The sequence below is a fragment of the Corythoichthys intestinalis genome, chromosome 8 (assembly GCF_030265065.1).
Source record: "Corythoichthys intestinalis isolate RoL2023-P3 chromosome 8, ASM3026506v1, whole genome shotgun sequence".
Classification (NCBI taxonomy): domain Eukaryota; kingdom Metazoa; phylum Chordata; class Actinopteri; order Syngnathiformes; family Syngnathidae; genus Corythoichthys; species Corythoichthys intestinalis.
In genome coordinates, this window is record NC_080402.1 from 16754796 (window position 1) to 16781452 (window position 26657).

At 41.5% G+C, this 26657-nt stretch overlaps 1 protein-coding gene and 1 long non-coding RNA gene across 3 annotated transcripts; one reads left to right on the forward strand and one right to left on the reverse strand.

Moving 5' to 3' along the window:
* The first annotated feature begins 2740 nt into the window (after window positions 1-2740).
* LOC130920361 (uncharacterized) lies at window positions 2741-18264 on the forward strand. Of its 2 annotated transcripts, XR_009064141.1 has the most exons (5): window positions 2741-7138; window positions 15492-15614; window positions 15906-16620; window positions 16879-17032; window positions 17460-18264. It is a non-coding gene; the product is annotated as an uncharacterized LOC130920361 (long non-coding RNA). The 2 variants fall into 2 exon arrangements; XR_009064140.1 differs by having other exon boundaries at window positions 15906-17032.
* On the reverse strand, window positions 11168-25583 carry LOC130920360 (B-cell receptor CD22-like). The gene is made up of 8 exons (XM_057843528.1): window positions 25475-25583; window positions 23723-23956; window positions 19850-20086; window positions 16836-17102; window positions 16436-16693; window positions 15430-15687; window positions 13373-13727; window positions 11168-13020 (listed from the first exon to the last, which is right to left on the reverse strand). Exons 1-8 carry the CDS (start codon window positions 25533-25535, stop codon window positions 12960-12962), a joined length of 1731 nt encoding a protein of 576 aa, XP_057699511.1. The 5' UTR covers window positions 25536-25583; the 3' UTR covers window positions 11168-12959.
* Between the last annotated feature and the right edge of the window lie 1074 nt (window positions 25584-26657).

Genomic DNA, 26657 nt, shown 5'->3' on the forward strand with positions numbered 1-26657 from the left:
GCATATTTTAGAGCTGTTTGAATTGCGATTAATTACGATTAATTTTTAAGCTGTGATTAACTCGCTTAAAAATTTTAATCGTTTGACAGCCCTAATTATATTATATTATATTATATTATATTATATTATATTATATTATATTATATTATATTATATTATATTATATCATTTTTATTTTATTTACTTTGGTTCCGTGAAGAATCCAGAAAGGGTTATTTGATTGTGGCTTTCTGAAAAACAATACATTTTTACATTTAGGCACTCCTGCAATCGTCACACTTTTTCTGTTACAAACTGACCCCGGCCCCTCATCAGAGAAGAGAAGGGTTATGTGGCCCTCACAGGAAAAAGTTTGGGGACCCCTGACTTAGAGCATTAAAGACAGATGCAGAAAAATAAACTTGACCAAAATGGTAAACTCAAAACAATTCAGCAAAAGGCTGAACGGCTCCGATAGATAGGAGTGTCCTTTTTCTGTATCAATGTCTCTTTTTTTCAGTCTTTCTGCTGTTCCTTGAGATCAGAGGGGAGAAAATCCTCCGCTGGGCAACAAAAAAATATAGTAGATCCTACCAGGTCGAAGGATGTTAAACGGGAATCTCGCGTGCTTCTCGCTCCTGCGTGCGGCACAGTTCGATGGATCTTCTCCCGATTAGCTCGCCATCTTGTTTCTTGGTTGGACTTTCTCTTTCCAACAATTTCTCAATCAGTTCTAGATCAAGCTTTAATAGCCAAGTCCCTTTCAGCAAGCAGTTTGTCATAGAGATGAACAGTGCTTGTGAGTAGTCGAAAAATACACCGCTTTCCTTCTTCAATCACGAATGAGCAATAGCGGTGCAAGTGCGCATTCTACAGGTTAGTGCCAATTGAGATTTTCAAAATAAAAGTGTAGCGTAATTATTTAACTTTTTATTTCTTTTAAATCAAGTAATTGTCAAATAACTTAGTTTAATGATTATATCAGGTTTTTAAATATTTTTAAACACGGGTTTTTAAACATTTTTCTTTTAACGGTTGTCGTTATCAATGGCTCTTAATTTGGTGAGACTATGTTAACCTGGGTTACACAATACAAAAACTCCAACACACACTGGAGGTGTAACAGAACGTTGTCTTTTTGGCAGCCTAGTAGGGTTCTAGATTCTTCTTCCTGCCTTCGACAGGGGCGGACGTGTTTCCTCCCTGCTCCTGCTTGCTGCTATCTTCGTCAGTATAGTCTGTCTTCTTTTTTTGTATTTCCTCTGTGGATCAACTGTGCTGTTCTCTCATACGAAAATGGATCTGATTAGTTGGTCTCTCAGCGCAATTGACTAGATTTTTTTTAACAAGACACGGTGCACCAGGAGAGCCCAGATGGGACCTCCACCCCTGGATATGTGAGAGATTCATGAGATCACTGGAAGCCAGCGTGTCTTACTGTCCTATCTGTGGAAGATATCGAGGACATTTGGGTGTTTGGGGTGACGGTTGTGGGGTTCCTTCTGCTTGGCTTAGGAGGTGCCCTCCTCTACCGGAAAGTTTCCAAGACGGCAGCTTTCAAGGAAATCAACAAATTGACCACGGATCAAACAGCGCGATTCAAGGCATTGGATGACCGCGTTGAGGCTTCGATTGAGAGCTGGCTCCTTGGACTCACGGTTGGGTCCGAGGAAGGATGGAGAAAAGTGGATGCTACCTTGCGTCAGGTGACGGACAGGTGACGGAACTGTCGGGGCAGACTGCCACTATTGGCAATGATTTTGTTAGGGCTTCCGCCCCTCCCTCCTGAGGCCGGACCCACCTTGGGCAGGTGTGCACGTTTTTAGCTGATTACAGGTCAGACGGGTGGAGCGGCCACAGCTGAGAGCAGTTAACATCAACCAGCCATAAAAGCCCAGCAGACGCTCTACCTCGTCGCCCGATCAACTCGTCTGTTTCCGACGTCAGTTGTATCTCGCATTTCTATATTATATCTTTGCTCACTGGCTTACGACTACCTTGCTCTCGTCCCAGGTCCTGTTTTCTGCACGCCCCTTGTCGGATTCCACGTCTGTCTTCCTTCCTCCTTGCGGACCAAACTTGATGACTCCTGTATTAAAGGAATATCTAAGCATTTTGGAACCAAGAAGTCTGAGAAAAATCTGGCCTCCTGACTGAAATACGCCTTTCTGCGCATTAGCGGACACGAAACCGTGCTGAGGTGAGAAGCAAAGGAAGGTAAATTTATTTGCATATTACAGTTCAATTAAGGTAATTCAAAGTGTTTTACATGCCCTGAAAACCCACAAACACAAATAAAAAATGATACACAAATGTCATATAAAATCATTTTTATTATTGAGTACTTAAACAGGCTACCAATCACACATTTTTGCATGGTTAAATGTTTGTGGAAAACCTGGGGGGAAATGGGGTAGATAAAGCAACTTAATTTGAGACTTCATTATGGTTTATTTATTTAATCACATATAATCATAAAAAATATATGTCCCAAAAAGATACTTATTTGAAAAGAATTTTGTAGAAGGCTGGATCAAGTAATACACACATATTCATATACGTAGCGCCGTAAAAATGCAAAAAAAAAAAGTAAAAAACATCCAGCAAAGAAAAAGCTGAAACTTAACAGACATAAAACCATTCTAGAACCATTTTGCCTTAAAATGGTTTAAAAGGAAAAACAATAATAGAATTTTAGTACATACAGTGAAAATTATTTTAACACATTTTTACAGCATTGGAAAATGTTAAGAATGTTTGTGTTAGGGTTCGTGGATGGGAGAGGATCCCAAAGCAGACAACGGGACGACAGGCTGTGAGAACAAAAATGGTCTTGTTTATTATTCGGGCGTTGCTGGTGAGATCCAGACCAACGTGAGGCAGGAAAAGCTCGTGGGGGGGAATCAGGCGTGGAGATCCGACAAGGGGCGTGCACAAACAGGTCCTGGGACAGAAGCAAAAATCGTGAGCCGAGAACAGTAGTCAAAAATGTAAGTAAGGCGGGATACAACTGACAGTGGAACTAGACGAGTTGATCTGGCGACGAGGTGAGGCGTCCACTGGCTTTTTCAAGGCTGCTGATTGTGATAGCCTGCACCTGTGGCCGCTCCACCCGTCTGGCATCCAACCTGTAATCAGAAAAACTCATGCACGCCTGCCTAAAGTGGGCCAGGTTTCAGGAGGGAGGGGCAGAGGCCCTAACAGGACCCCCCCGCCTACGGGCGCCACCTGGCGCCCGACGAAGACGACCGGGATGGGTGCGGTGGAAATCCCGGATCAGCTCACGGGACAACACCCACCGGGCCGGGACCCAGGACCGCTCTTCCGGGCCATAGCCCTCCCAGTCCACCAAGTATTGGACCCCACGGCCACGGCGGCGGACGTCCAAAAGCCGCTCCACTCTATAAGCTGGCCCCCCGTCGACCGACAGTGGCGGCGGCGGAGGCTGAACAGGGGGGGACAAGGCACTCAAGGCGACGGGCTTTACTTGTGAGACATGGAAGGTAGGGTGGATACGGAAATGGGCAGGAAGCTTGAGGCGCACTGCAGCCGGATTCACCACCCTCTCGATCTCATAGGGACCGATAAACCGGGGGGAGAGCTTCCTCGACTCAGTCCTCAGCGGCAGGGACTTGGACGACAGCCACACCTTCTGGCCTACCGCATAGACTGGCGCAGGCGTGCGGCGGCGGTCCGACTGGGCACGGGACTTTTCGGAGGAACGTAGGAGTGCAGAGCGTGCCTGCTCCCAGACTTTGGCGCAACGACTCACGTGCCTCTGGACAGACGGGACTGCAATGTCTTGCTCTTGTGAAGGAAACAAAGGGGGTTGGTAGCCCAAGGAACAAAGGAATGGGGACATACCTGAGGAGGCGTTCGGCAGGGAGTTGTGAGCGTATTCAACCCAAGGGAGTTGGTCGCACCAGGTGTTAGGATGGGCCTGGGTGGTACAGCGGAGGGCAGTTTCGAGCTGCTGGTTGGTACGCTCACACTGGCCGTTGGTTTGCGGATGGTACCCTGAAGATAGACTCACACCAACGCCCAGAGCTGCACAGAAAGCCTTCCATACTTGCGAGGTGAACTGCGGCCCTCTGTCAGAGACAATGTCTACCGGAATGCCATGCAGGCGGAGCACATGGTTGGTGAGCAGGTCTGCAGTTTCCTTGGCTGAGGGGATCTTGCGAAGGGGGATGAAATGGGCCGCTTTGGAGAATCGGTCAACCACGGTGAGGATGACTGTGTTGCCCCTGGAAGGCGGGAGACCGGTGACGAAATCCAGGGCAATGTGTGACCATGGACGACTCGGAATGGGTAAGGGGTGGAGGAGTCCGGAGCTGGGCTTCGTCGATGTCTTGCTACGGGCGCAAACATTACAGGCAAGGACAAAAGATCGGGTATCCTCTGACATAGAGGGCCACCAGAACCGTTGGCGCAGTACGGTCAGTGTCCTTCTGATGCCGGGGTGGCAGAATAGGCGGGACGCGTGTGCCCACTCCAGTACCTTGGAACGCATGGACTCGGGAACAAAGAGGTCGGATTGATGGCCCTCTCTGGGGTCTGGGTGGTCACGAAGGGCTTCCTTCACCTTCCCCTCAATCTCCCACTCCATCGAGGCTAGGAAGCAGGTCTGTGGGAGAATGGGCGCTGGCTCCCCAGGTGGTTCAATGGCCTGGAACTGCCGGGACAGGGCGTCTGGCTTGGTATTTTTTGAACCTGGGATGTAAGACATTGAGAAGTTAAATCGGCAGAAAAACATGGCCCACCTGGCTTGTCTCGGGTTGAGTCTCCGGGCTGACTTCAGGTATTCCAGGTTCTTGTGATCAGTTAGGACAAGGAAAGGCTGTGATGTTCCCTCCAGATGGTGGCGCCATTCTTCCAAAGCTAACTTAACTGCCAAGAGTTCTCTGTCCCCAATGCTGTAGTTGCGCTCCGCAGGAGACAGCCTGCGGGAGAAGAAAGCACATGGGTGTACCTTGCCGTCAGTGGGCCGCCGTTGTGACAACACGGCACCCACGCCGGTCTCAGAAGCATCCACCTCCACAATGAATTGGAGAGATGGGATAGGAGGAGCCAGTATAGGCGCAGAGGTGAAGCGGGCCTTGAGGTCGCTGAAGGCGGAACTGGCATTGTCAGACCAACGGAACTGTGTAGTGGTGGAGGTGAGGGCTGTGAGAGGGGCCGCAATTCTGCTGTAGTTACGTATGAACCTCCTGTAGAAGTTGGCGAACCCAAGAAAGCGCTGGAGCTGCTTTCTGTCGGAGGGGCGTGGCCATTCCAGGACTGCCTTGACTTTCGCTGGGTCCATGCGCAACTGGCCCTTGCCAACGATGTAGCCGAGAAAAGCGGTCTCGTCGACGTGAAACTCGCATTTCTCGGCTTTCACGAAGAGCCTGTTCTCGAGGAGACGCTGGAGGACCTGACGGACATGAACTTCGTGTTCGGTGGGGGTGTGGGAGAACACCAGGATGTCATCAAGGTAGACCACCACGAAACGGTTAATGAAGTCCCCTAAGACATCGTTTACTAGATGCTGAAAAACCGCAGGGGCGTTTGTGAGGCCAAAAGGCATAACCAAATATTCATAATGCCCCAGGGGCGTATTAAATGCGGTTTTCCACTCGTCACCCTCTCTGATGCGGACGAGATGATATGCGCTGCGCAGATCGAGCTTAGTGAAAACTGTTGCACTGTGGAGGGGGGTGAACGCAGAGTCCATGAGAGGCAGAGGGTACTTATTTTTTATTGTGATGTCATTTAGGGCTCGGTAGTCGATGCAGGGCCGCAGGCCGCCATCCTTCTTGCCTATGAAGAAGAAGCCAGCGCCGACAGGCGAGGAGGAGGGACGGATGGTGCCTGTGGCCAGGGATTCGGAGATGTACTTCTCCAACGCCTCCCTCTCTGGTTGCGAGATGTTGAATAGCCGACCCTTGGGAAGAGCAGCTCCAGGAAGAAGGTCGATGGCGCAGTCGTAAGGGCGATGAGGCGGGAGCGACATTGCACGATCCTTACTAAAAACCTGCCAGAGATCGTGGTAGCATTTCGGGACAGTGGACAGGTCGGGTTGCTCCAGCTTCTTGGCAGGACAGGACGGCACTAGAGCAGATCTGAGACAGTTAACGTGGCAGAACGGACTCCATGAGGTTAACTTGGGGAGGGTCCAGTCTATGGTGGGATTATGTTTCTTGAGCCAAGGTAACCCCAGGACCAAGGGTGTACGGGGACTCACAAAGACAAGGAAAGTGCTCACTTCTTGGTGGTTGCCTGACAGGAGCAGCTTGATGGGCTCGGTTTTCCGATCCACGCTGAAAAGGAGTTTCCCATCAAGTGCCGTGGTCCTCAAGGGCACAGGGAGCGGGTGCGTCGTCAGTCTTAGTTGGGTCACGAGCTCGTGGTCGATAAAGTTCTCGTCCGACCCGCAATCAACTAAGGCAGTAACCGAGCGTGACAGGCCCCTCAAAGAGAGCGTAGCGGTGAGCTGGAGCCGATTAGAGGAGTCGTGAGACATGTGGCTTACCAGGAGTGCCTTTACTGGCGAGCCAGGACGCACCGGGCAGCCACGCAGAAAATGGCCACTTTTCCCACAGTAAATACATAGGCGGGTGTCATACCTGCGTGTGCGCTCCTCCTGAGACAGCCTGGCGCGCCCCAGTTGTACTCGCTCGGCGTCTACAGTAGGGGGCGAAATCGCGGGTGGAACGTGTGTGGCCTGGGCAGGAAGTGGAGCAGGCCGCGGGAAGATGGCTGAGCGAGGAGGAAGGGGGGTCGGCTGTTCGAGCTGCTGTCGCTGACGTTCACGCAAACGCGCGTCAATTTTGATGCAAAGTTTGATGACTCCATCCAAAGAAGACTGTTCATCGCGGGCGGCCAATTCATCTTTAAGGCGCTCATTAAGAGCGCGGATGAACACTTCTTGCAGCGCCTCGTCATTGAAACGGCTTTCTGCCGCTAACGTCCGGAATTCTACCGCGAACTCGGCGACGCTCCGAGTCCCCTGGCGAGCGGACATGAGCCGCTTGGCTGCTTCCTTTCCACGGACTGGATGGTCAAAGACCTTTCTCATCTCCTCGGTGAAACGGGAGTATGTAACACACACGGACGAGTCATTTTCCCATAATGAGGAAGCCCAATCAAGCGCGGCGCCCCGCAAACAAGCTATCAGGTAGGCAATTTTGGCTCTGTCTTCGTGGTATGTGTGCGGTTGTTGCTCGAAGATCAGGCTACACTGTACCAGGAAGGCGCGACACGCACCGAGGTTGCCATCATAAGGTGCCGGTGCGGGAACGTGAGGCTCTCGGCATGTCATGAGTGCCTGGGAATGTGTTAAGCGGGCTTCGAGGGATAAAAGTGCCTGTGACATGTCCGTTACCTTGTTGATGAGTTCCTGTATGACGTGATTGGGGTTGCGGTAGTAATCGGGTGGTTGGGGCGAGCTGGTTGTGTTGTCCGCGGGATCCATGATGGCCAGATCAAACTGTTAGGGTTCGTGGATGGGTGAGGATCCCAAAGCAGACAACGGGACGACAGGCTGTGAGAACAAAAATGGTCTTGTTTATTATTCGGGCGTTGCTGGTGAGATCCAGACCAACGTGAGGCAGGAAAAGCTCGTGGGGGGGAATCAGGCGTGGAGATCCGACAAGGGGCGTGCACAAACAGGTCCTGGGACAGAAGCAAAAATCGTGAGCCGAGAACAGTAGTCAAAAATGTAAGTAAGGCGGGATACAACTGACAGTGGAACTAGACGAGTTGATCTGGCGACGAGGTGAGGCGTCCACTGGCTTTTTCAAGGCTGCTGATTGTGATAGCCTGCACCTGTGGCCGCTCCACCCGTCTGGCATCCAACCTGTAATCAGAAAAACTCATGCACGCCTGCCTAAAGTGGGCCAGGTTTCAGGAGGGAGGGGCAGAGGCCCTAACAGTTTGGGTCGTTTTTGTCCTTCTCCAGAAACCATATCAAAACAAAAATATATATTTCCCTCAGCCACTAGGGCAGTGCTAAAGAGCCGCATGCGGCTCTCAAAACATGGGTTGCCGACCCCCGCTCTGGGCAAATAAGAGTCATTTAAATGATGTTTAAAGAGGTGGGAAAAAAAGGATGCAGAACTCATCCTGAGGCTTGGCCACCACATTTGATGACTGTGTCCACCACACTTTCGTATTCATCCTCTTCCTGGTCCGTTTTGTCGTTGGTGACATTGGCGTACATTGGAGAGGGACCGGAGAATGCCACCAGCTCCTCCAGTTGATCTCTGCTGCTGTCTTCACTTGTGTTTGACTGACGACAATTTTATTCAGTCTCATCATTCATTGTTATTTCAAAAGTACATTTTCTAGTTTTGAAATGATTTAGCATTTTTCTCCCAACATTTTTCAAATAAATTAAGATATGTAAGCGGTTACGTATTTAGTGTTATTTCTTGATATATATTTGTAACGTTTGTCGAATTTATTTATTTAATCATTTATTTTTAACAAGGATTTTCATCATTCTTAAACCGAATGTAATTCAACTTTAGATTTACAGTTCTCAAAACTTTGAATTGTTTAGATATTTCAGCAAGAGTAAAAGATTTTGGGGAAATCTTAATTTAAAGAAAATAAAGAAATTTAAAGGGCACCTGAAGACTTCAATTCATCAGCGTTTTACTCCGTTAAATTGTATTGAATGCATCCGTCTCAAAACTGACATTACCCAAATTTTTTTTGAATTGACCGTATCGTTTTTGAGTTACTGCCATAGCAACAAGGGATGAGCCTCGCTGCCGGCCGCTACCTGATGACGTCAATTCCTGAAGACCTCGCAAGCGCTCCAATACGAAAGTATAGTATCACGCTAACTAGAGCAGGGCGGTAAACCGAAAATTTACCGTCACCGAAATTCTTAACGATGACCGACGTAATTTTGACCATGTCGGTAAATTCGGTAAATTAATAAAACAAGAAAATATAGTCTTTTCATCCCGCTTTGATTCTGTGTTGTTCGTCTATGTTCATTCCCCTTTAAGAAAGCAGTCAATGGGTTTACGTAGAGAGTCACGTGATCATCAAGAAGCCAATCAAACAAAAGCCTGGTAAGCTAACGCTAGCAGCTAACCCTACAAGCAAAACGTGATGGAGTGTGGCTTAAGGGAGGTTCACCAAACTTTCACCCGACATTTAGTAGACTCTTGGTGGCATCCAGACGGGCTTTCACCCGCTGTCCTCCCTTGTTCTCACGATTTCCAGAGATGGTGCTTTCGTGGCTTTCTACTGGTAGCCAGGCTAACGCTAGCTAGCGGCTAACGCTACAAATGAACGTGATGGAGTCGGATAGCGGCTCTAACCTTCCCCAGCTATTTTTCTGTATGTGCTTATTTCTGTGTCATTATTGCTATCATAAAATCTTAAGCGTTTCATTTGAAGAAGATCAATATAGCTTTAATGTGTGTGTGTCTCTCTGTTTGTTTGGGGGTTCATTTGTGCGTGCATTTATTAAAAAATGCACTGGGGGGCTGAAACCATAAAGTAAACACTTATATTTAATAATTTATGTCACAGCAGGCAGCCATTAACAATAAGTTGTCTTTTTGAAGTGTACTGTTCAAGCTGCAAGTCATTTGTGTTACAATGACATGTTTGCACAGGCATATTGATTTTGATAATGTACATTGTTCAAGTCATACACGCTGTTATAAATGTTCATACTTGAATTCTTATTGCTTACAATACATTTTTATAAACTTAATGTTTAGACTGCATGTACAACTGTTAAATACGGTATATGAAATTGAATGCTGGTAAATAAATCAACAAGAAACAGTTAATCTGTATTTCATGCATTGATTCAGATTTTCAAATTATATAACAGTACGCTTGGGCGAATTTATCGTCATTTATCGTTATCGAGATAAATCTGCTCAATTTATCGTGATACATGTTTAAGGCCATATCGCCCAGCCCTACGCTATCCTCGCCATATATTGCAAACATTTTCTGGGGTTTACTTGCGAGATTCGTCATGCGATCTCGAAGGCTCGAGACTCTATGAGCAGTGTTGTTAATAACGGCGTCACAATAGACCCTACTCACCTACGTCACAAAATGGGCGTGTCGCTGTTTCCGGCCGCCATACTGTACCTCTTTTTCAGACCTATTCTCATTGGTTTCAATTAGTCGAGCAAGTTATAGAGCAATTCATGGAAGCCCCGGTGTTATCTGACGCTGTAAACTCATTGGATCCGTTGCATAAAAGGCGTTACGTGGAAAAGCTTCAGTTTATCCATTCGCCAGATCCATATTTGATGCCTAAATCGATGTTTTTCGACCCGCTGGCTTCGCCTGACATCTGATACCCACACAAAATCAGCCTATTCTCACGAAAGTTTGAAAAACTTTAAGAGCTTGGAGGCTTATAAATGCTACGTTGCTGGTTAGGTGAAACACGTCCTCGTACACGAAAATTCGGCAGGAATCTTGTGCTCGGAAGGTGAGTTACGAAATTTTCAATTCAAAATCTTTTGTTCTTGCTAACATCCACTGTCAAGTCTAATGTATTTCATGTCATTTGTCAATGGAGCTAGGGCTTTTAATGTTTGTATGGTTTAGCGATAGCACTCACGCTACATACATACGTGTATGTTGTCGGCGATTAGCCTAGCAATGATCTTAATTGTGGTTGTCAGCCCAAAACCCTCTAAATATACATAAAATGCATCTTACCAGATATAAAATGACTACTACATAATCTGTGGTAGTCGTTTGGAGCCCAGTTTTGTCGTCGAATTGCAGCAGCCCATCTCGCTCTTCTCTCCGGGTCCCTCGGAATCCGGTAAAACTTCAAGTCTCTCCGTCTATCTTCTCTGTTATTGCAACCGACCGCCACACACGACTTCACCATTTTGAGTATTAATGTTGACGAGCAGTAAAACGTGCAATAATAGGAAGAATTTACGAAGCGCTAATGCATTTCTATGGCGAGTATGCGGACATCATGGCGCGGGGGCGTGGCTGTGACGTCACGTGAGTAGGGTCTATATAACGGCGTTACTAACGGCGTTATTTTTTTCAGTAGTGGGTAATCTAATTAATTACTTTTCTCATCTTGGCAACGCCGTTACCGTTACTGAGGACGGAAAGGCATGCGTTACTATGCGTTACTATATTGGTCGAAAAGTCTGAGGGAGACGGACTCACCGAGACGACAGAGCAGGAGCGGGGAGGACGCAAGAAAGTTGTGACGCCGAGCAAACGCGATGCTAGGTAGCTCCAATAATACATGTTGTAGCCGATAGCCGACAAACTACGCCCGCATGTTAGATATGGTAGACATGGTAGATAACACATGTACTGTATATAGATATAACTAGATGCAAAATGACAGACATGGCACTAAATGCATTAGTAGACAGCCGCCATCTTAAAGCAGTAGGCTTTTTAGGACGGCTCTGTTGTAGAGAACCTTCCTAGCGAACCTAAGTAACTTTTTATCTAAAATACTTCTAAATCGGCAAAATCTTGACTTGAATCTATCTTTAAATGATGAAACAGTTTTAAAACTTTCATATGTCTAAAGTAGAGAGAAGGGAACTCATGCAATAATGGGAGCAATTTTAACAACTTTTTAACAGTTGATTCAGGTTAAAGGGTAAATTAGGGTAAAGAATTGGGCTCGGGCCAATTGTACCAAAAACCTCCACAAAAAACTTCACATAGTGTGGCCAAGGGTTTTTTTTTTTTTTTTTTTTTTTTTTTTTGGAGGGGAAAAAAAAATTAATAATAATTATCACCAATTACTTTGCCAAGTAACTAATTACTCTTACATTCAGGTAATTGAGTTACTAACGCAATTACTTTTTGGGAGAAGTAATTTGTAACTATAATTAATTACTTTTTTTCAGTAAGATTAACAACACTGTCTATGAGTGGCCCAAAAAACCTTCTGCAAGAATTTTGGACATCTTTTGTGAGAGTCAATAGGTAGAACTTCTCCCCTGCTCCTCGATCGCGTCTTTGTTTTCAACATTTCAGCGAGGACAGCTTTAAAAGCCTTGGAGGTTACAACCTTGGTTTTTCCACGACGTAAGTGACCCTTCCTGGCAATTTGATACGTTTATTACTTGATCGCGACCTGTTTTTGTTGTTGTTGTTGCTTGCCTGTCATCAGACAACTGACATGTTCTCTATTCATTTCAATTTGATACTGTGACGTCGACAAAGAGTCGCCCGATTAGTCAGGTTGCTATTCTTTATTTTTGGAACTTGAGGGAACAACACGGCTGATGTCTGCCGCAACCGACACCAACAAAACAACCAGCAACAACTGGGAAACGTCATGCTCCGTCGCACCTCTCTCACTCCCCTAACTCATGCGGAGCATTTAATAATGTATGCAAATACACCCGCTACATTATAACCCGATTCGTTACAATAGATTTATTAAATTATTGCTAGATCTATATAACTACTCATCTGTTTTGGTTCAGAGAGAAAACACGATGCAAGACGCCGACCACTCTTCCTTTCGTTATGTTGATCTGCCAACCGGCGTCATCACCCTCGTCTGCTGTGCCGAGTAAATCGTCGTCATCTAACACCTCAGGTTCAAACATGTAGGGATTAATTGTAGATAATATTTCCTTGTAGCCTTTGCCATCGTCAGTGTCACGAAAGAGCAAACCTGAATGGTTACTTTCAATGGTACTATCACCGATATCGTTGCTGCTGCTATTCCAGCTGTGGATAGTTTCTGTTGCGTTCAGGAATTTACATCACACTTCCGGGTTTGGGAAGGGACTATTAACGGAGTGCAAAAAAGCCAAAAACCCCCCCTGCAAATTACCCTCCCAGTTACGCGTTAAAAATGACATGGATGTTTTGATGAACACGTCCAAAGTTTATATTCGTAAAATTACACTGAAATCTGAAAAGCTCTTCAGCTGCCCTTTGACTTGGCCATATGTATAAAATGTTTAGCGTTGTTGATATTGATATTAAAACAATGAAGTTTAGTACATTTTTTGCCTCACCTGAGATAAGTGCATCCTGCCTTTCGACGTAGTCTTTTTCCTAAAAGTAGAGGAAAAGGAAAATGAAATCGACCAAATTTCATGGTGATCCATCCACAAATTTCATGGTGATCCATCCACAAATAATGAAAGAGAAGCATTTTTAATTCCACAATTCATTAGTGTAATTATTCAGCCCTGACACACACACTCAAAAAAAAAAATCAGGCTCCAAGGATCGGCGTGTATTTATCCCTGTAATATAACAGCTAACTTTCACTGTGATCGGTCAAAAGGAGTTGCAATTTTAGTGAGTGTCCTCACCAAGAAAAACAACTAAAATGAGAAAAAAGCAAGCAAGTTTTTGAAAGCCCCTTTGGGCCATCTAAAAATAACTGACAAAATGAACCAACCAGAACAGCAGGACGGTGACTAAAAGCAGGATGAGCACGATGCCAACTGTGCCACAGCGCACAGCCACCGCAGCACCCTGTGACCATGACCTAAAATTCTCTGCTTGAACCAGGAGTGTGGCCCTTTGGCTTCCCTTGAAGTTTCGGGCCTCACAGTGATATGCGCCTTCGTTGTGTAGTTGGAAGTTGATGATGTTTAACACGGCCCCCGTGGAATTAGGAGACTCTTCGTTGTCCTTGAACCAAAAGTAGCTAGCGGCAGGGTTAGCATCACTGCTACATGTCAGATTGACCGAAGAACCCATTCTGACGTTGGAGGAGGGTATTGCTGAAATGCTTGGAATGCGAGGAACATCTGTTGGGAAACACATTTGATTTACTATATTTTTTCTTGAATAAAAAGAGACTGTAGGTAGAACTGCTTTTTTTTCTCAGAACATCCTACATAAAAAAAAAAAGAGCTGTGTATATAAAGTGAAATCTGGATGCCACAATATAGGCCAATATAAAATCTGCCATTCCTTGGGAAAATTATTGAAAGGGTTCTTTTTTAGCAGATGCAAAACAACTGTTTTGTTTCAACTCTTTCAGTCTGGATTTCGGTCACACCACAGCACCGAGAACTGTGCTTGTAAAAGTCCTTAATGGTATTCGTTGGAATAATGACGTAGGAAAATCAACTGTTCCAGTATTACTGGATCTCAGTGCCGCATTTGACACAGTTGATCATCACATACTACTCAGCAGATTGGAACAGTGGGTAGGGCTCCCTGACACTGTGCTTCAATTGTTCTAATCTTATTTACAGGATTATCTTTGTGTCTGAACAAACCAAAATTGCATGTGGGGTTCCACAAGGGTCTTTTCTCAGACCACTTTTATTTAACATCTATATGCTTCCTCTTGTTCAGATTATGGAACATTACAACATTTCCTATAATACCTATGCAGATGACACACTGCTCTACATTTTGGTGTCCCCACATGACTACAGTCCCTTAGTGTTATTGAGTAAATGTATTAGTCACATCAATGAATGGATGTGCCAGAATTTTCTCCAGCTAAATGCAGGAAAGACAGAAGTGATCATTTTGGGGCTAAAAACAAAAGGTCAAAGATCAGCGCTCGCCTTGGCTGAATGTCACTGTCAGCCACAAATCAAGCTAGATATTTCTGTGTAATTATTGATTCAGACCTGACCATCTAAAGTTGATCACTAAATCTGCCAATTACCACCTAAAAATATAGTCAGAATTAACTGGCTTCTGTTCAAACAAGACATGGGAGAATTTATCTATACATTCATTTTTAGTATATTGGATAATTCCAATGACAGGTCTCAACAAAAACTGTAAAATCAGTAAGGAAGTTGCAAATGCTCTCAAAATGCTCTCTGGTATTGTTCAGGGGGCCAGACCAAATCTGGAGGCGGGCTGTATCCGGCCCGCGGGCCGTAGTTTGGGGACCCCTGGACTAGACTATAAAACGCTACTGCTGGTCTGAAATTCACTTAATGGCATTGAACAAAAATACATGCTTGATTTGTCTGACCCCAAGGAGACATCGAGACAATTCAGGTCGACTGGAATGGTGCTGCTATGTGTTCCAAGAAAAACAATTTCAGTGTGAGGCAGCATTCATTGATGAGACTCCTCAACTGTGAAACAAATTACTTGCACTATGCGTGGCCACTTTCTGGACAAACTGGCAATTATTTGCCAATATGTTTTGCTCCACTACTTTTACATATCACACAAAAGAATAAATTCTGTGTCTTTTCAGTCGATTAAACAAGATTCATTTCAGTGGGATGCACATTATGAAGAGGTTGTCTTTCCTTTTCAAAATTTTAAAAACAATTTGAAAGACATAAAATATTATTACTCATTTTTCAATATATTATATTTTTATTACATTTCAGGAGAAAAAGAAATCCTTACAAAAAGAAACCTTAAAAAAAAACAACAACTAATGTTTTGAGATTTATTTGACTAGTCCTGACTTCCATATTGGCTTTGGTACTGACACCTGACCTTCATGTTAATTTTGGTACTCACATTGAATGTCTATGTCCACCTGGTCAGAGGTGACGTCTCCATATTTATTGTGGGCCTTGCAGTAGAAGCTCCCAGAATCTTCGGGGCGTATGGAGTTGAAAACGTAATTTCTTTCTGAAGACCCGAGCATAGTTTGGCCCTTGTACCAGGTGAAGCTAGCAGCTGGGTTAGCGTCACTGCTGCAGGTAAGTTTCACTTGATTTCCCTCCTTGATTTCTTCTATTGGATCCACCGACAAATAGCAGGGCCTTGGAGCATCTGAAGAACACAACATTGGCATCATTACAGAGTTGATCATTTGTGTCCTAAACATGTTTGGTTGACTTTTGTTTATCGCAGCAGATCTGTTGTTTAGTTGTTGGATATCACAATTCACAGTAGGACACTGGACTGTATTCCTTGGGAAAATCATTAAAAGGGTTGTTTTGAGCAGATTCAGATTTGATGATGCAAAACAATCTTTTCAATTTTTTTAGTCTGGATTTCGCACCACAGCACCGAAAACTGTGCTGATGAAGGTCCTAAATGATATTCATCGGAATAATGACACCTCTATCATCTATTCGGGGATTACTACAAGTAGATCTCAGTGCTGCATTTGGCACAGTTGATCATACCGTACTACTCAGCAGATTGGAACAGTGAGTAGGCCTCGCTGACATTGTGTTTCAACATTTTAAAAACAAGTTGTAAGACGTAAAATATATTATTATTACTTAATGTTATTATTTTCAAATTAAAAAAAAAAAAGACATTTTAATTTGGCTGGTTCGGTGACTGTTGACTTAATACGTCTCCTCATTGTTCTTGTAATGGTGTGGAGATTGAATTAAGTTAAAAAAAAAAAAAAAATCAATTACATTTTTCATACATTTCAGGTGCAAGAAAACCTTTAAAAAAAAAAAAAAGAAACTTTTCTTGAGTTTTGAGATTTACTTGACTAGTCCTGACTTCCATATTGGCTTTGGTACTGACACTTGACGTTCATGTTGATTTTGGGACTCACATTGAACGTCTATGAACACCGGGACAGAGGTGACGTCTCCATGTTTATTGTGGGCTTTGCAGTAGAAGCTCCCAGAATCTTCGGGGCGTATGGAGTTGAAAACGTAATTTCTTCCTGAAGACCTGATCCTAGTTTGGCCCTTGTACCAGGTGAAGCTAGCAGCTGGGTTAGCGTCACTGCTGCAGGTAAGTTTCACTTGATTTCCCTCCGCAATGACGTTTAATGGATCCACCCGCAAATAAAGGTACTTTGGAGCATCTGAAGAACACAACATTGGCATCATTACAGAGTTGATCATTTGTGTCCTAAACATGTTTGGTTGACTTCTGTTTATCGCAGCAGATATGTTGTTTAGTCGTTAGATTTCACAATTCACAGTTGGACACTGTGCTGTACTCACATTTTACATCAATTATGAAAGGTTGCGACATCTTCTGCCCCAGATCATTCTCCACGACACAACAATACACAGCTAAATCTGAAGACTGGATGGAGCTGAAGAACAGATATTCTCCATAACTCATGACCTCCCAGTCTGAAGTTCCAGTCTTCTTGCACCAGCGGTGTCCTGATGATGTTGGGGTGTCAGCTCTGCAGGTAAGAGTCAGTGAATCCCCCTCCATGATCTCATTTTTTGTACTTAACACCCTGGGGGCTTCCAGAGCATCTGCAGGAGACGGGTAGAAGATATGGTTGAATGTCAGTCGGCAGAGAGTCCAACATCAAATACTTTACATATGTACATATGATATGATACGTAGATATGATTGGTTTTTCAATTTTGTTAGATTGCTAACATAAATTACAATAATTATTCTTAGAAAAATAATTTCAGATATGGGGATTTTTTTGTTTTACTACTTAGTAATTACATTGATCAGTGATATAACAAACCAATGCAATTGTCACATTTAGATTTAAAATTGATATTTTTGTCCTTGTACAGGGTGACACAAAAAAAACCTGTCATCAACTAAACTTGAATAAATTTTGAAACAGATAATCAATTATTTGTATTTTTCAGATTCACCAAGAAGAATTAATGTTCAAAGATTCTACCAAATTCAACCTTCGAGATGCCATGGACTTCTGATATATAGTTGAGGCATATATTCGGCTGAAGTCTACCCACGCCACTCAATTGCAATTCAAAGAACAGTTCGGATGTTGTGAATTTCCAGTCCGCTCAATCACCTTCAGATGGGTCAACAAGTTCGCAACCCATGGAACTGTGCATAACCTCAATGGTCAAGACACTAACAGACGATTACACTCTGGATGACCGCGGGGGTCATAAAGAACTTTGCCCGCCGCATCCAAATGTGCCTGCAGTGCCAGGGAGCTGATTTGGAGCACACTTTTAGAGCCCCAAACAGAGTTTTTGTAGAACATACCTGAAACTTTGGAGATGTCTGCTACATAGGGATGACCTAACGTAGCTCAAGTTTTGTGTCGATCTAAATAAAATCTTGAGAAGTCTGCTACATATGCTCGAATTACTTGGGTATATACTCTCCAGGCCCTTCTAAGGGTGCTGATGTTTAATTTTATTCATCGTTTGAAATGTTCTTAACATGTGATTGTCTGGGGCCTGACTAACATTTTGCACAGTTCCATACGCTGCATGTCACTGTTCTGGAAGCACTGGTATAGGTGCCTTTTAAAAGTGGGTCAATAGATGACCTAATTTTTGTATCAGTGTAGTTTACGGTCTTTTATTGTTATTTTGTTTTTAGTTTTGCATGGTTCGTTCCCTTGTATTGTATGGTTGTGGCTTGGACCTTGAGTCTGTTAATAAATCTATCCATCTAGCTATCTATTGAAAAACTATTTTACATATAAGTTCCCAGTTTTGCAAATCTTTTTTTTTTTTTTTTTTTTTGACAATACGTATTTTAAATTACACATTTAAAATTTACTAATTGTAATGGCAAAACCTGAATTAATACATACATTGAAATCTCAGTTTAAACTGAGATTTTCCCATTTTGAAGGTCAAAAATCAGTTCGTTCTAGCTGTTATTGTTTTGATTCTGTGTTTACAACTGATGTCCCACCTTCCACCAATCTGCTAATTACAAGATCAGTTCTTGGTCTTTATACAGGTTGCCAGAGCTTTGTATGCTACTTGAGAACGATGTTGTACTGTATACAAATAGAACAAGGGGAAAAAAAACACGTTCCGGATGTCAAAAGAGTTGAGTAGCTGAAGTTTTGTGTCCATCTCAATAGAATTTTGAAAGTTATTCGATTTTTGGTGATATTTTCCTCTGTGTGTGTCACCTTGTATATATTAAATGCTAAATTAACCATTTATTGAAAAACAATTTTACATATAAGTTCCCAGTTTTGCAAATCCTATTTTTATAGACAATCAATACATCAATACATATGTTAAATTACATATTTAAGTTTTTAAGTTTTAATTTTAATGGGAAAACCTGAATTAATACATAAATTGAAATCTCAGTTTAAACTGAGATTTTCCCCAATTTAAAAGTCAAAAATCAGCTTGTTCTAGCTGTTATTGTTTTGATTCTGTGTTTACAACGGATGTCCCGTGCTCCACCAATCAGCCAATTACAAAATCAGTTATTTTGTCTTCTTACAGGCTGCCAGAGCTTTGTATGCTACTTGACCTAATGTTGCTACAACACTGAGTCAGAATCAACGATGTCGTATACAAATAGAACGAGAGAAAAAAAAAAGCGTTCCGGATGTCAAAAGAATTATAACAAATTCAGAAACAAAACTTCGATCAATGGGGACAATTGAAAAGGAATAAAAAATTGACAACAGATGGAAAAGTTGCACGGCTTCTCGACAGGTGATGTACTTTGGGTTTTCCTATATTACTTTCATGTATGGTAAATTGACATTTGGAACATGAAAACAGTTGGAATGCTGTGTTGTTTAGCATTGACCTTTATGCATGTACACCAGGGGTCTCCAACCCAGTCCTCAAGGCCCACTGTGGGTCCTGGTTTTTGTTCCAGCTGATCCAGCAGACACAGTTGAACCAATGAGGCTTCTGCTAAAACAAGCCACACCTGACTGCAATCAACTGATTGTACTTGTAAAACACCAGATTGGGGAAAAAGTGTTGTCATCTTGTTTGGTAAGAATGAAATCCTGCACCCACAGTGGGCCTTAGTGGAATAGGTTGGGGACCCCTGATGTACACTGTGTGTTGGTCGGTAACTGAAATTAAAAATTGATAGAACAATAAAAACGTTGTTTAGCACTGGTATGATAACGCAGCATTAGTCTCCATTGGGAGGCACTGATCTGGCAGCCCAAAGTGGAAGGGGAGTTTGTGTGCTGCAATACAGTATTTTGATTCTGGTTGCAGTTTTGGGCCACCAATCTTACATATGGGTCCTTTATAGAAGAAAGCCTTGAAAAAGAACTCACACAGTGGAGGAGACGCACTTAATGGATATCCTTCAACAGCACAGGTGATGTATTGTCCTGGAAGTAAATATACTTCCGATTCTTTTGTCCAATGGTCAGTTAAACAGTCATCATTTCGGCTTGGTTTTCGCTTCCAGCACCAAGACGAAACTGCAGGACTGCAGCTTGTGTGGCATGACAGTGAAGCGAACGTGTAAGAACCTCTCTCTTCAGCCTTGATCACCTGCACCCGCGCAGCTGGAGGCAAATACAGCAAACATATGAGTCCAAGAATTTCATGCCCAGCATTTTTCAAATCTGTATAGCAACTTGGGCCATGTCTCCACCTAGCAGGGTTTTTCAAAACTGAGGATCCTGCCCTAATACATTGGGAAAAATAATTACGTCCACACAGCACGTTTGTAGAAAAAAAAGCTTCCACTGCCAACTGCATTCATCCATTGTTTTTAAGTACATTAATAACAATGCACGATAAATAATTGTCCATAATACCCCTATCCTTCACATGTGTTCTTCAATATGAAGCACTGCAAGACTTTGTAAATAAATAGAAGCATAAATAGAAGCAAAAAAGCACCTGTCTAATTTACTCGAAATGTAAATATTGGTCTCATGTGTGACATAGGGACAAAGTTTGTCGCTGTCAGTGACGTTTCCACTGTTAAATCTTCGGTTATCAGTGTCCACATAATGGCGCTACAAACACAGATTTCGCACATCTTTACTTTTGACGCAGTTTTTAAGAACCCTTGTTTAAATGTGCGTGTGCGTGTGGATGATCGGCTAACCCATAGAAAAAGTTCTTGTTTTTGCCAAATACCCTGCTATGTTTAGACGTGGCCTAAAAAATTTGTTTCCTCAAACAATCACAAAAAAGACTGTCAATGTCTGATGATGTTTTTGGCTCACAGGTTTATTATTGGAGGGAAAATAAAAGCTGAAATGTTGCTTTCTTACTGTGTTTCACTGTTACCTATGACTGTCAAAGTGGCTCCAGGGAAATTGTTTCCCCATGCTGAGAACATGAGGTGAAAATGCTTTGCTTCACTTTGCAGTAATTTTGTTTGTGTGTTTTATTTGAAAATTTTGATGATATAATTGTCAAAAAGGATCTTTAGCCTAACTCATCTAACTATTCTGCCACAATAAAAAAAAAAAATGAAATGCAAAATAACATTTGACATGATTAATTTTGACAAAAAGACTCTAAAAAATCTAATACTGATAAAATATGTCTGAGAGAGCTGTGCTTTTGGTTCTTATCAAAAGGATTAAACTTCTTGTGTAAGCATTTCATTTCTAATATATAAATTAAAGCAAACCTGTTCAGAAAAATATCTTTATTTTTCCCTCCCCAAAAAGTGATTTCTTGTTCTTTGAACAGATTTATATATTTTTAGAAATACCTTTGTTGAAATTCTATTTTATTCATGTAAAAAGTATTTCTCTTAAAAAAATAAAATAAAAATAATATGTGTATATATATATATATATTAGGGCTGTCAAAATTATCGCGTTAACGGGCGTTAATTAATTTTCTTAATTAATCACGTTAAAATATTTGACGCAATTAATGCATGCAATGAATTACCTTCTGGCATATTGCCTCAAACATTACAATGAGGCCGTTTATGGACATTAAGAGTGAAGAGAATGCCACCGGCCGCTTGGGGGCAGCGCCGTTCCATACTCATGTTATGTCTTCTAAACGTGGGGGAATTAGTAGTTGTGAGACGTTTATGCTGTATTCACCAGTGTTGTTAATAACGGCGTTACAATATAACGGCGTTACTAACGGCGTTATTTTTTTCAGTAGTGGGTAATCTAATTAATTACTTTTCTCATCTTGGCAACGCCGTTACCGTTACTGAGGATGGAAAGGCATGCGTTACTATGCGTTACTATATTGGTCGAAAAGTCTGAGGGAGACGGACTCACCGAGACGACAGAGCAGAGCAGGAGCGGGGAGGAGGCAAGAAAATTGTGACGCCGAGCAAACGCGATGCTAGGTAGCTCCAATAATACATGTTGTAGCCGATAGCCGACAAACTACGCCCGCATGTTATGGTAGATATGGTAGACATGGTAGATATCACATGTAATGTGTATAGATATAACTAGATGCAAAATGACAGACATGGCACTAAGTGTGTTAGTAGACAGCCGCCATCTTAAAGCAGTAGGCTTTTTAGGACGGCTCTGTTGTAGAGAACCTTCCTAGCGAACCTAAGTAACTTTTTATCTAAAATACTTCTAAATCAGCAAAATCTTGACTTGAATCTATCTTTAAATGATGAAACAGTTTTAAAACTTTCATATGTCGAAAGTAGAGAGAAGGGAACTAATGCAATAATGGGAGCAATTTTAACAACTTTTAACAGTTGATTCAGGGTAAATTAGGGTAAAGAATTGGGCTCGGGCCAATTGTACCAAAAACCTCCACAAAAAAATTCACATAGTGTGGCCAATGTTTTTTTTTTTTTTTTTTTTTTTTTTTTTGAGGAAAAAAAAAAAAGTAATTATCACCAATTACTTTGCCAATTAACTAATTACTATTACAATCAGGTAATTGAGTTACTAACGCAATTACTTTTTGGGAGAAGTAATTTGTAACTACAATTAATTACTTTTTTTCAGTAAGATTAACAACACTGGTATTCACAATGCAATGCAAATTGCTATTTGTGCTCCACACATATTTCGGTAAGTCTTCTTTCTTTTAGTGGCAATTATGTGTCTCTTGTTTTATTTTGGGTAAGATATGTACAGTGGGGAGAACAAGTATTTGATACACTGCCAATGGGATTGGCAGTGTATCAAATACTTGTTCTCCCCACTGTATATGTTATACAGTAAAGGCGAGTGGACACAGGCGTTCTTTGGACCGCGCCGTTTATTGGCAAAAGCTTCGGAAACTCCTTCAGAACAAACATAAGTATCGTTTAGCGAAAGCACAACAAAAATAATATTCCTATCTCTCAAAAAAAAAATAATGTTCACAAAAAGAAAAGCACTTCAGTCTATAGTAATGAGGCCCTATTCTGACACACAGTTAAACAACACTGCAAAATGAACTGGCATTCCATATAAAAATAGCTATGCAAAATACACGTAAAACTTTTCGCTCTATTTTTATTATTTTTATTTTTATTCTTATTATTATATTAAATCTACTTTTGATTGAAAATTTTACACATTTTATTGAAACGAAAACATGAAGAGGGGTTTTAATATAAAATTACTATAACTTGTAACTATAAGATTTATCGTTTAAGAACTACAAGTCTTTCTATCCGTGGATCACTTTAACAGAAAGAATGTTAATAATGCCAGTTCTGGATTTATTGTTACAATAAACAAATACAGTACTGATGTTGTATGTATATATCCGTCGTGTGTCTTATCTTTCCATTCCAACAATAATTTACATAAAAATATGGCATATTTTAGAGATGGTTTGAATTGCGATTAATTGGGATTAATTACGATTAATTAATTTTTAAGCTGTAATTAACTCGATTAAAATTTTTAATCGTTTGACAGCCCTAATATATATATATATATATATATATATATATATATATATATATATATATATATATATATATATATTTTTTTTTTTTTTTTTTAATGTGATTTTGTTGGGGAAACATCAGAATAATAGGGATTCAAGACAATAAATGTTGATGGAAGCTTCAAGACCTTCCTGCTTGGTGGAAAGCTACTTTTCAAGAGACTCAATACCAGTGACATCCAGAGTGACTCCGGTTTTGACAGTGTACTCTCCACCATCCACGTTAGTTATGAATCTCAATTTGTAGGTTCCCTGGTCGCTCTCTCTCAGTTTTTTGATTGACAAAGTGCAAAAGTTACCTTGACAATTTTGGTCTAGACGACCAGAGTACCGAGGGTCCATCGTCAGATCTTGAGGTTGTCTGTTGGAAACTTTGGTGTACCACAGTCCCTTTATGACCTTGATGATTTGGCCATCATGCCTTTGTGGGTACCGGATGGAGCAGGTGAGGGTCACTGTGGTTCCTGTCAGACCGCAGATGGTCTCTTGAGTGAATGTCCCTCCCCATTCATGCGACTCCCAACTCTGGGACACTGAAACACATTTTCAACATTAAATGCAAATTTACTCATATTATTGCTTTGTTTTTTGTTTTTCCACGCTCATAGTTGAATCTGTAAAGAAGAATACTGTATACCGAACCTTTTCCTATGATGTTATAGTTATATCAATAATGGCCGCTTCCTAGAAAAGTCATCACTATTCAGTATTGATAAAACAATACATATATAATCATGAACAGCATGTTTTAAAAATATGATCTAATTCAGAAATTTTTTTTCTGATGTTTTTTCTCATAATGCTTTATTGGGCACTCAATGAATGACCTCATTGGTTTGCCACTAATGGCAATTGATATCCAATCCATTTTCACGCTCAGAAGCTGGCAGCGAATGATCGCTGGGTGTCTAATGCTGTCAATGGCACTGAAAGATGAGTATTCACAGCAACTCCTCCCTGTTTAAATGAACTAAATGTCAACAGTTGTCAATAGCAGCCAACAGGTGGGTTAACAGTAAAAATATTTACAGTAAATGGGAAAAAAAACATAAATATTCTCTTTTTGAATTATTTTATGTATGTGAATTAAAAAATAAGCCTACAATACAGACAGAAATGTCCTAGCCAATATGTGGCCCAAATGCAAAACTATATTACTGCAATCAAAAAACTTGTTTCAATCAAAAAAAAAAAAAAAAAAAAAAACTTTACTTCAATCAAAAGAAAAAAAATTCAAAGAAAAAGTTTTCAAATGCATTCTTTTGAGTTTCAAATTTATTTTTGCATTCAAACACATTTTTATTAATTGAAGTGACTTTTTTTTTTTATTCAAAAACATTTTTTTATTGAAGCGTTTATCTTTTTTTTTTTATTGAATCAACTTTTTATTTTTTTTGATTGAATAAAGACACAAATCTACCTCCGTATGGCGATTGTATATGACTGTTATGAATATCGAGATGCAATGCAAATGTTGGGTTCTTTACATCAAACTATGTTTTAAATGAGAACACATATAGGTTACGCACCAGGAAGCAAGTCAAAGATATGTGATATACTGTATCTGTTAACAAATGTGTACTCATCCAGATCTGACCCTGACTATATTTTTTGTTAACAATTTGAATCTAAACTCCTCTATAAGGTCACTTGTCTGAGGTCAATTTACAGTGAATCTTTTGGGAGCTGTTATTTGTGGAGAAAATGTGTAAAATAGGCATGGAAACAAAAACTTTGTTGAAGGTGCCGCTCGCTCACTCTCTCAAGTTATCTTTCAATGGTAATCATCGAGAGGATGTTTGCTGTGACAGGAAGTTAAGAAGACTGCAAGCATCAAACCGCAAACTACTGAATGTGAATTTGTATGTCAATTTAAAGTATGTCAATTTAAAGTATGTCAATTTGTCTGTTTTATCATTCTGGAGAAATGAATACAAATGCTGAGGGCAAATTTTGTTGATGAAGTAGGCAGTAACAATAACATGTAGAAAATCAGCATTTAAATATATACTCAAAACCACAAATCTGCCAAAATAGAAGCGTGATCTTACCTTGAAAGCCAAAGAGCGAGATGACAAGTATGACAATGTCATTCTTTGCAGTCCAGCTCATTCTGTATTTGCGACTTACAGTATATGACCTTGATGCTTCTCATCGATGTCAGGGTCTAAAGATGGAAGAATTAAGAAAGCAAAAGCTAGCCTTGTTCCTCTTTTGCACATTGACATGCATGACCACACTTTGCAGTGTAGAAAAAAACATTAAAGCAGAGATGGATGAGATAAATAAAAATGCTTCTCATTTTTTCTCTTTGCACATTTTGACTCAAACTGTGAACATTTCTTTTTCCACTGTTGTTTTAAACTCAAAATGTACTTGTGGAATAACATGTTGGACACTGTTGTGTTAGGAAATGTTTAACGACTAATAATTATGTTTATCACTGTCAAACGTCATGTTCAGTCTACTTGAGTCCAGCCCTTTCTTTTCTCTGTAAGTGGTAGTGCAGTTTTGTATAGACAAGTCATGGCAAGCCTTTTGAGCATTTATTGCTTCTATAGTCAGGTTAACTCATTCATTCCCAGCCATTTTCACTGGAGCAACCCCCTTCGATCCCGGCTGTTTTACTGGATTTTGACAAATTTTGCAAGGCCCACAGAAAATTCTGTTCTATTGCAATATAAACATGGAACCCCCCAAAAGAAAGATTAGATTCTCTTCTTTCAGCAGGAAAAAAATGCTTCATATCTTTTTCCATTCTTTAGAAAACAGCATTAGGAAATAGCTTAGTTTGAGCAATTTTCCAATTTCTGATGAAGAAACCAGAGAAATTGAGCTTTTTTTAAAAGCATACATTTCAAACATAACTGTGACTTTCAGGTAATTTTTGCTTTTGTGACATCCCAAACAGCTGAATAATGTTTTCCTTCTATAAAATAACCAACAAGACAAATAGAGCTTTTGATAGCAAAGTAACAATTTATTTAACATAACTAAACTATTGAACTGAGAGATGACGCTGTTGTGGCTGCGGCTGTCGCCCCGGCCGTGCAACCCGACCGTTCTGTTCCATTAAATCGGGTTACGCCTGGCGTCCTGTGTGGGTGAATTCTTGGGGGGGAACTGTGTAGTGACCACTACCTCATAACAAAATTCACCTAGGGAACTTGTGTGAGGCATGTGCCTTGTGTTTGACATCGTTCTCCACATTTTTCTCACGCTTCTTACTTCTTC

Bases quoted from the DNA above. Each gene is read 5' to 3' on its own strand.
- LOC130920360 (XM_057843528.1), bottom strand. From the start codon at position 25,535: ATGAGCTGGACTGCAAAGAATGACATTGTCATACTTGTCATCTCGCTC. The intron at 17,103-19,849 runs GTGAGTTCTTTT...CGTCTCCTGCAG, and splicing joins AAGTGCGTCTCCTCCACTGT to ATGCTCTGGAAGCCCCCAGG. The intron at 13,728-15,429 runs GTGAGTACCAAA...GTTTCCCAACAG, and splicing joins GGTGGACATAGACATTCAAT to ATGTTCCTCGCATTCCAAGC.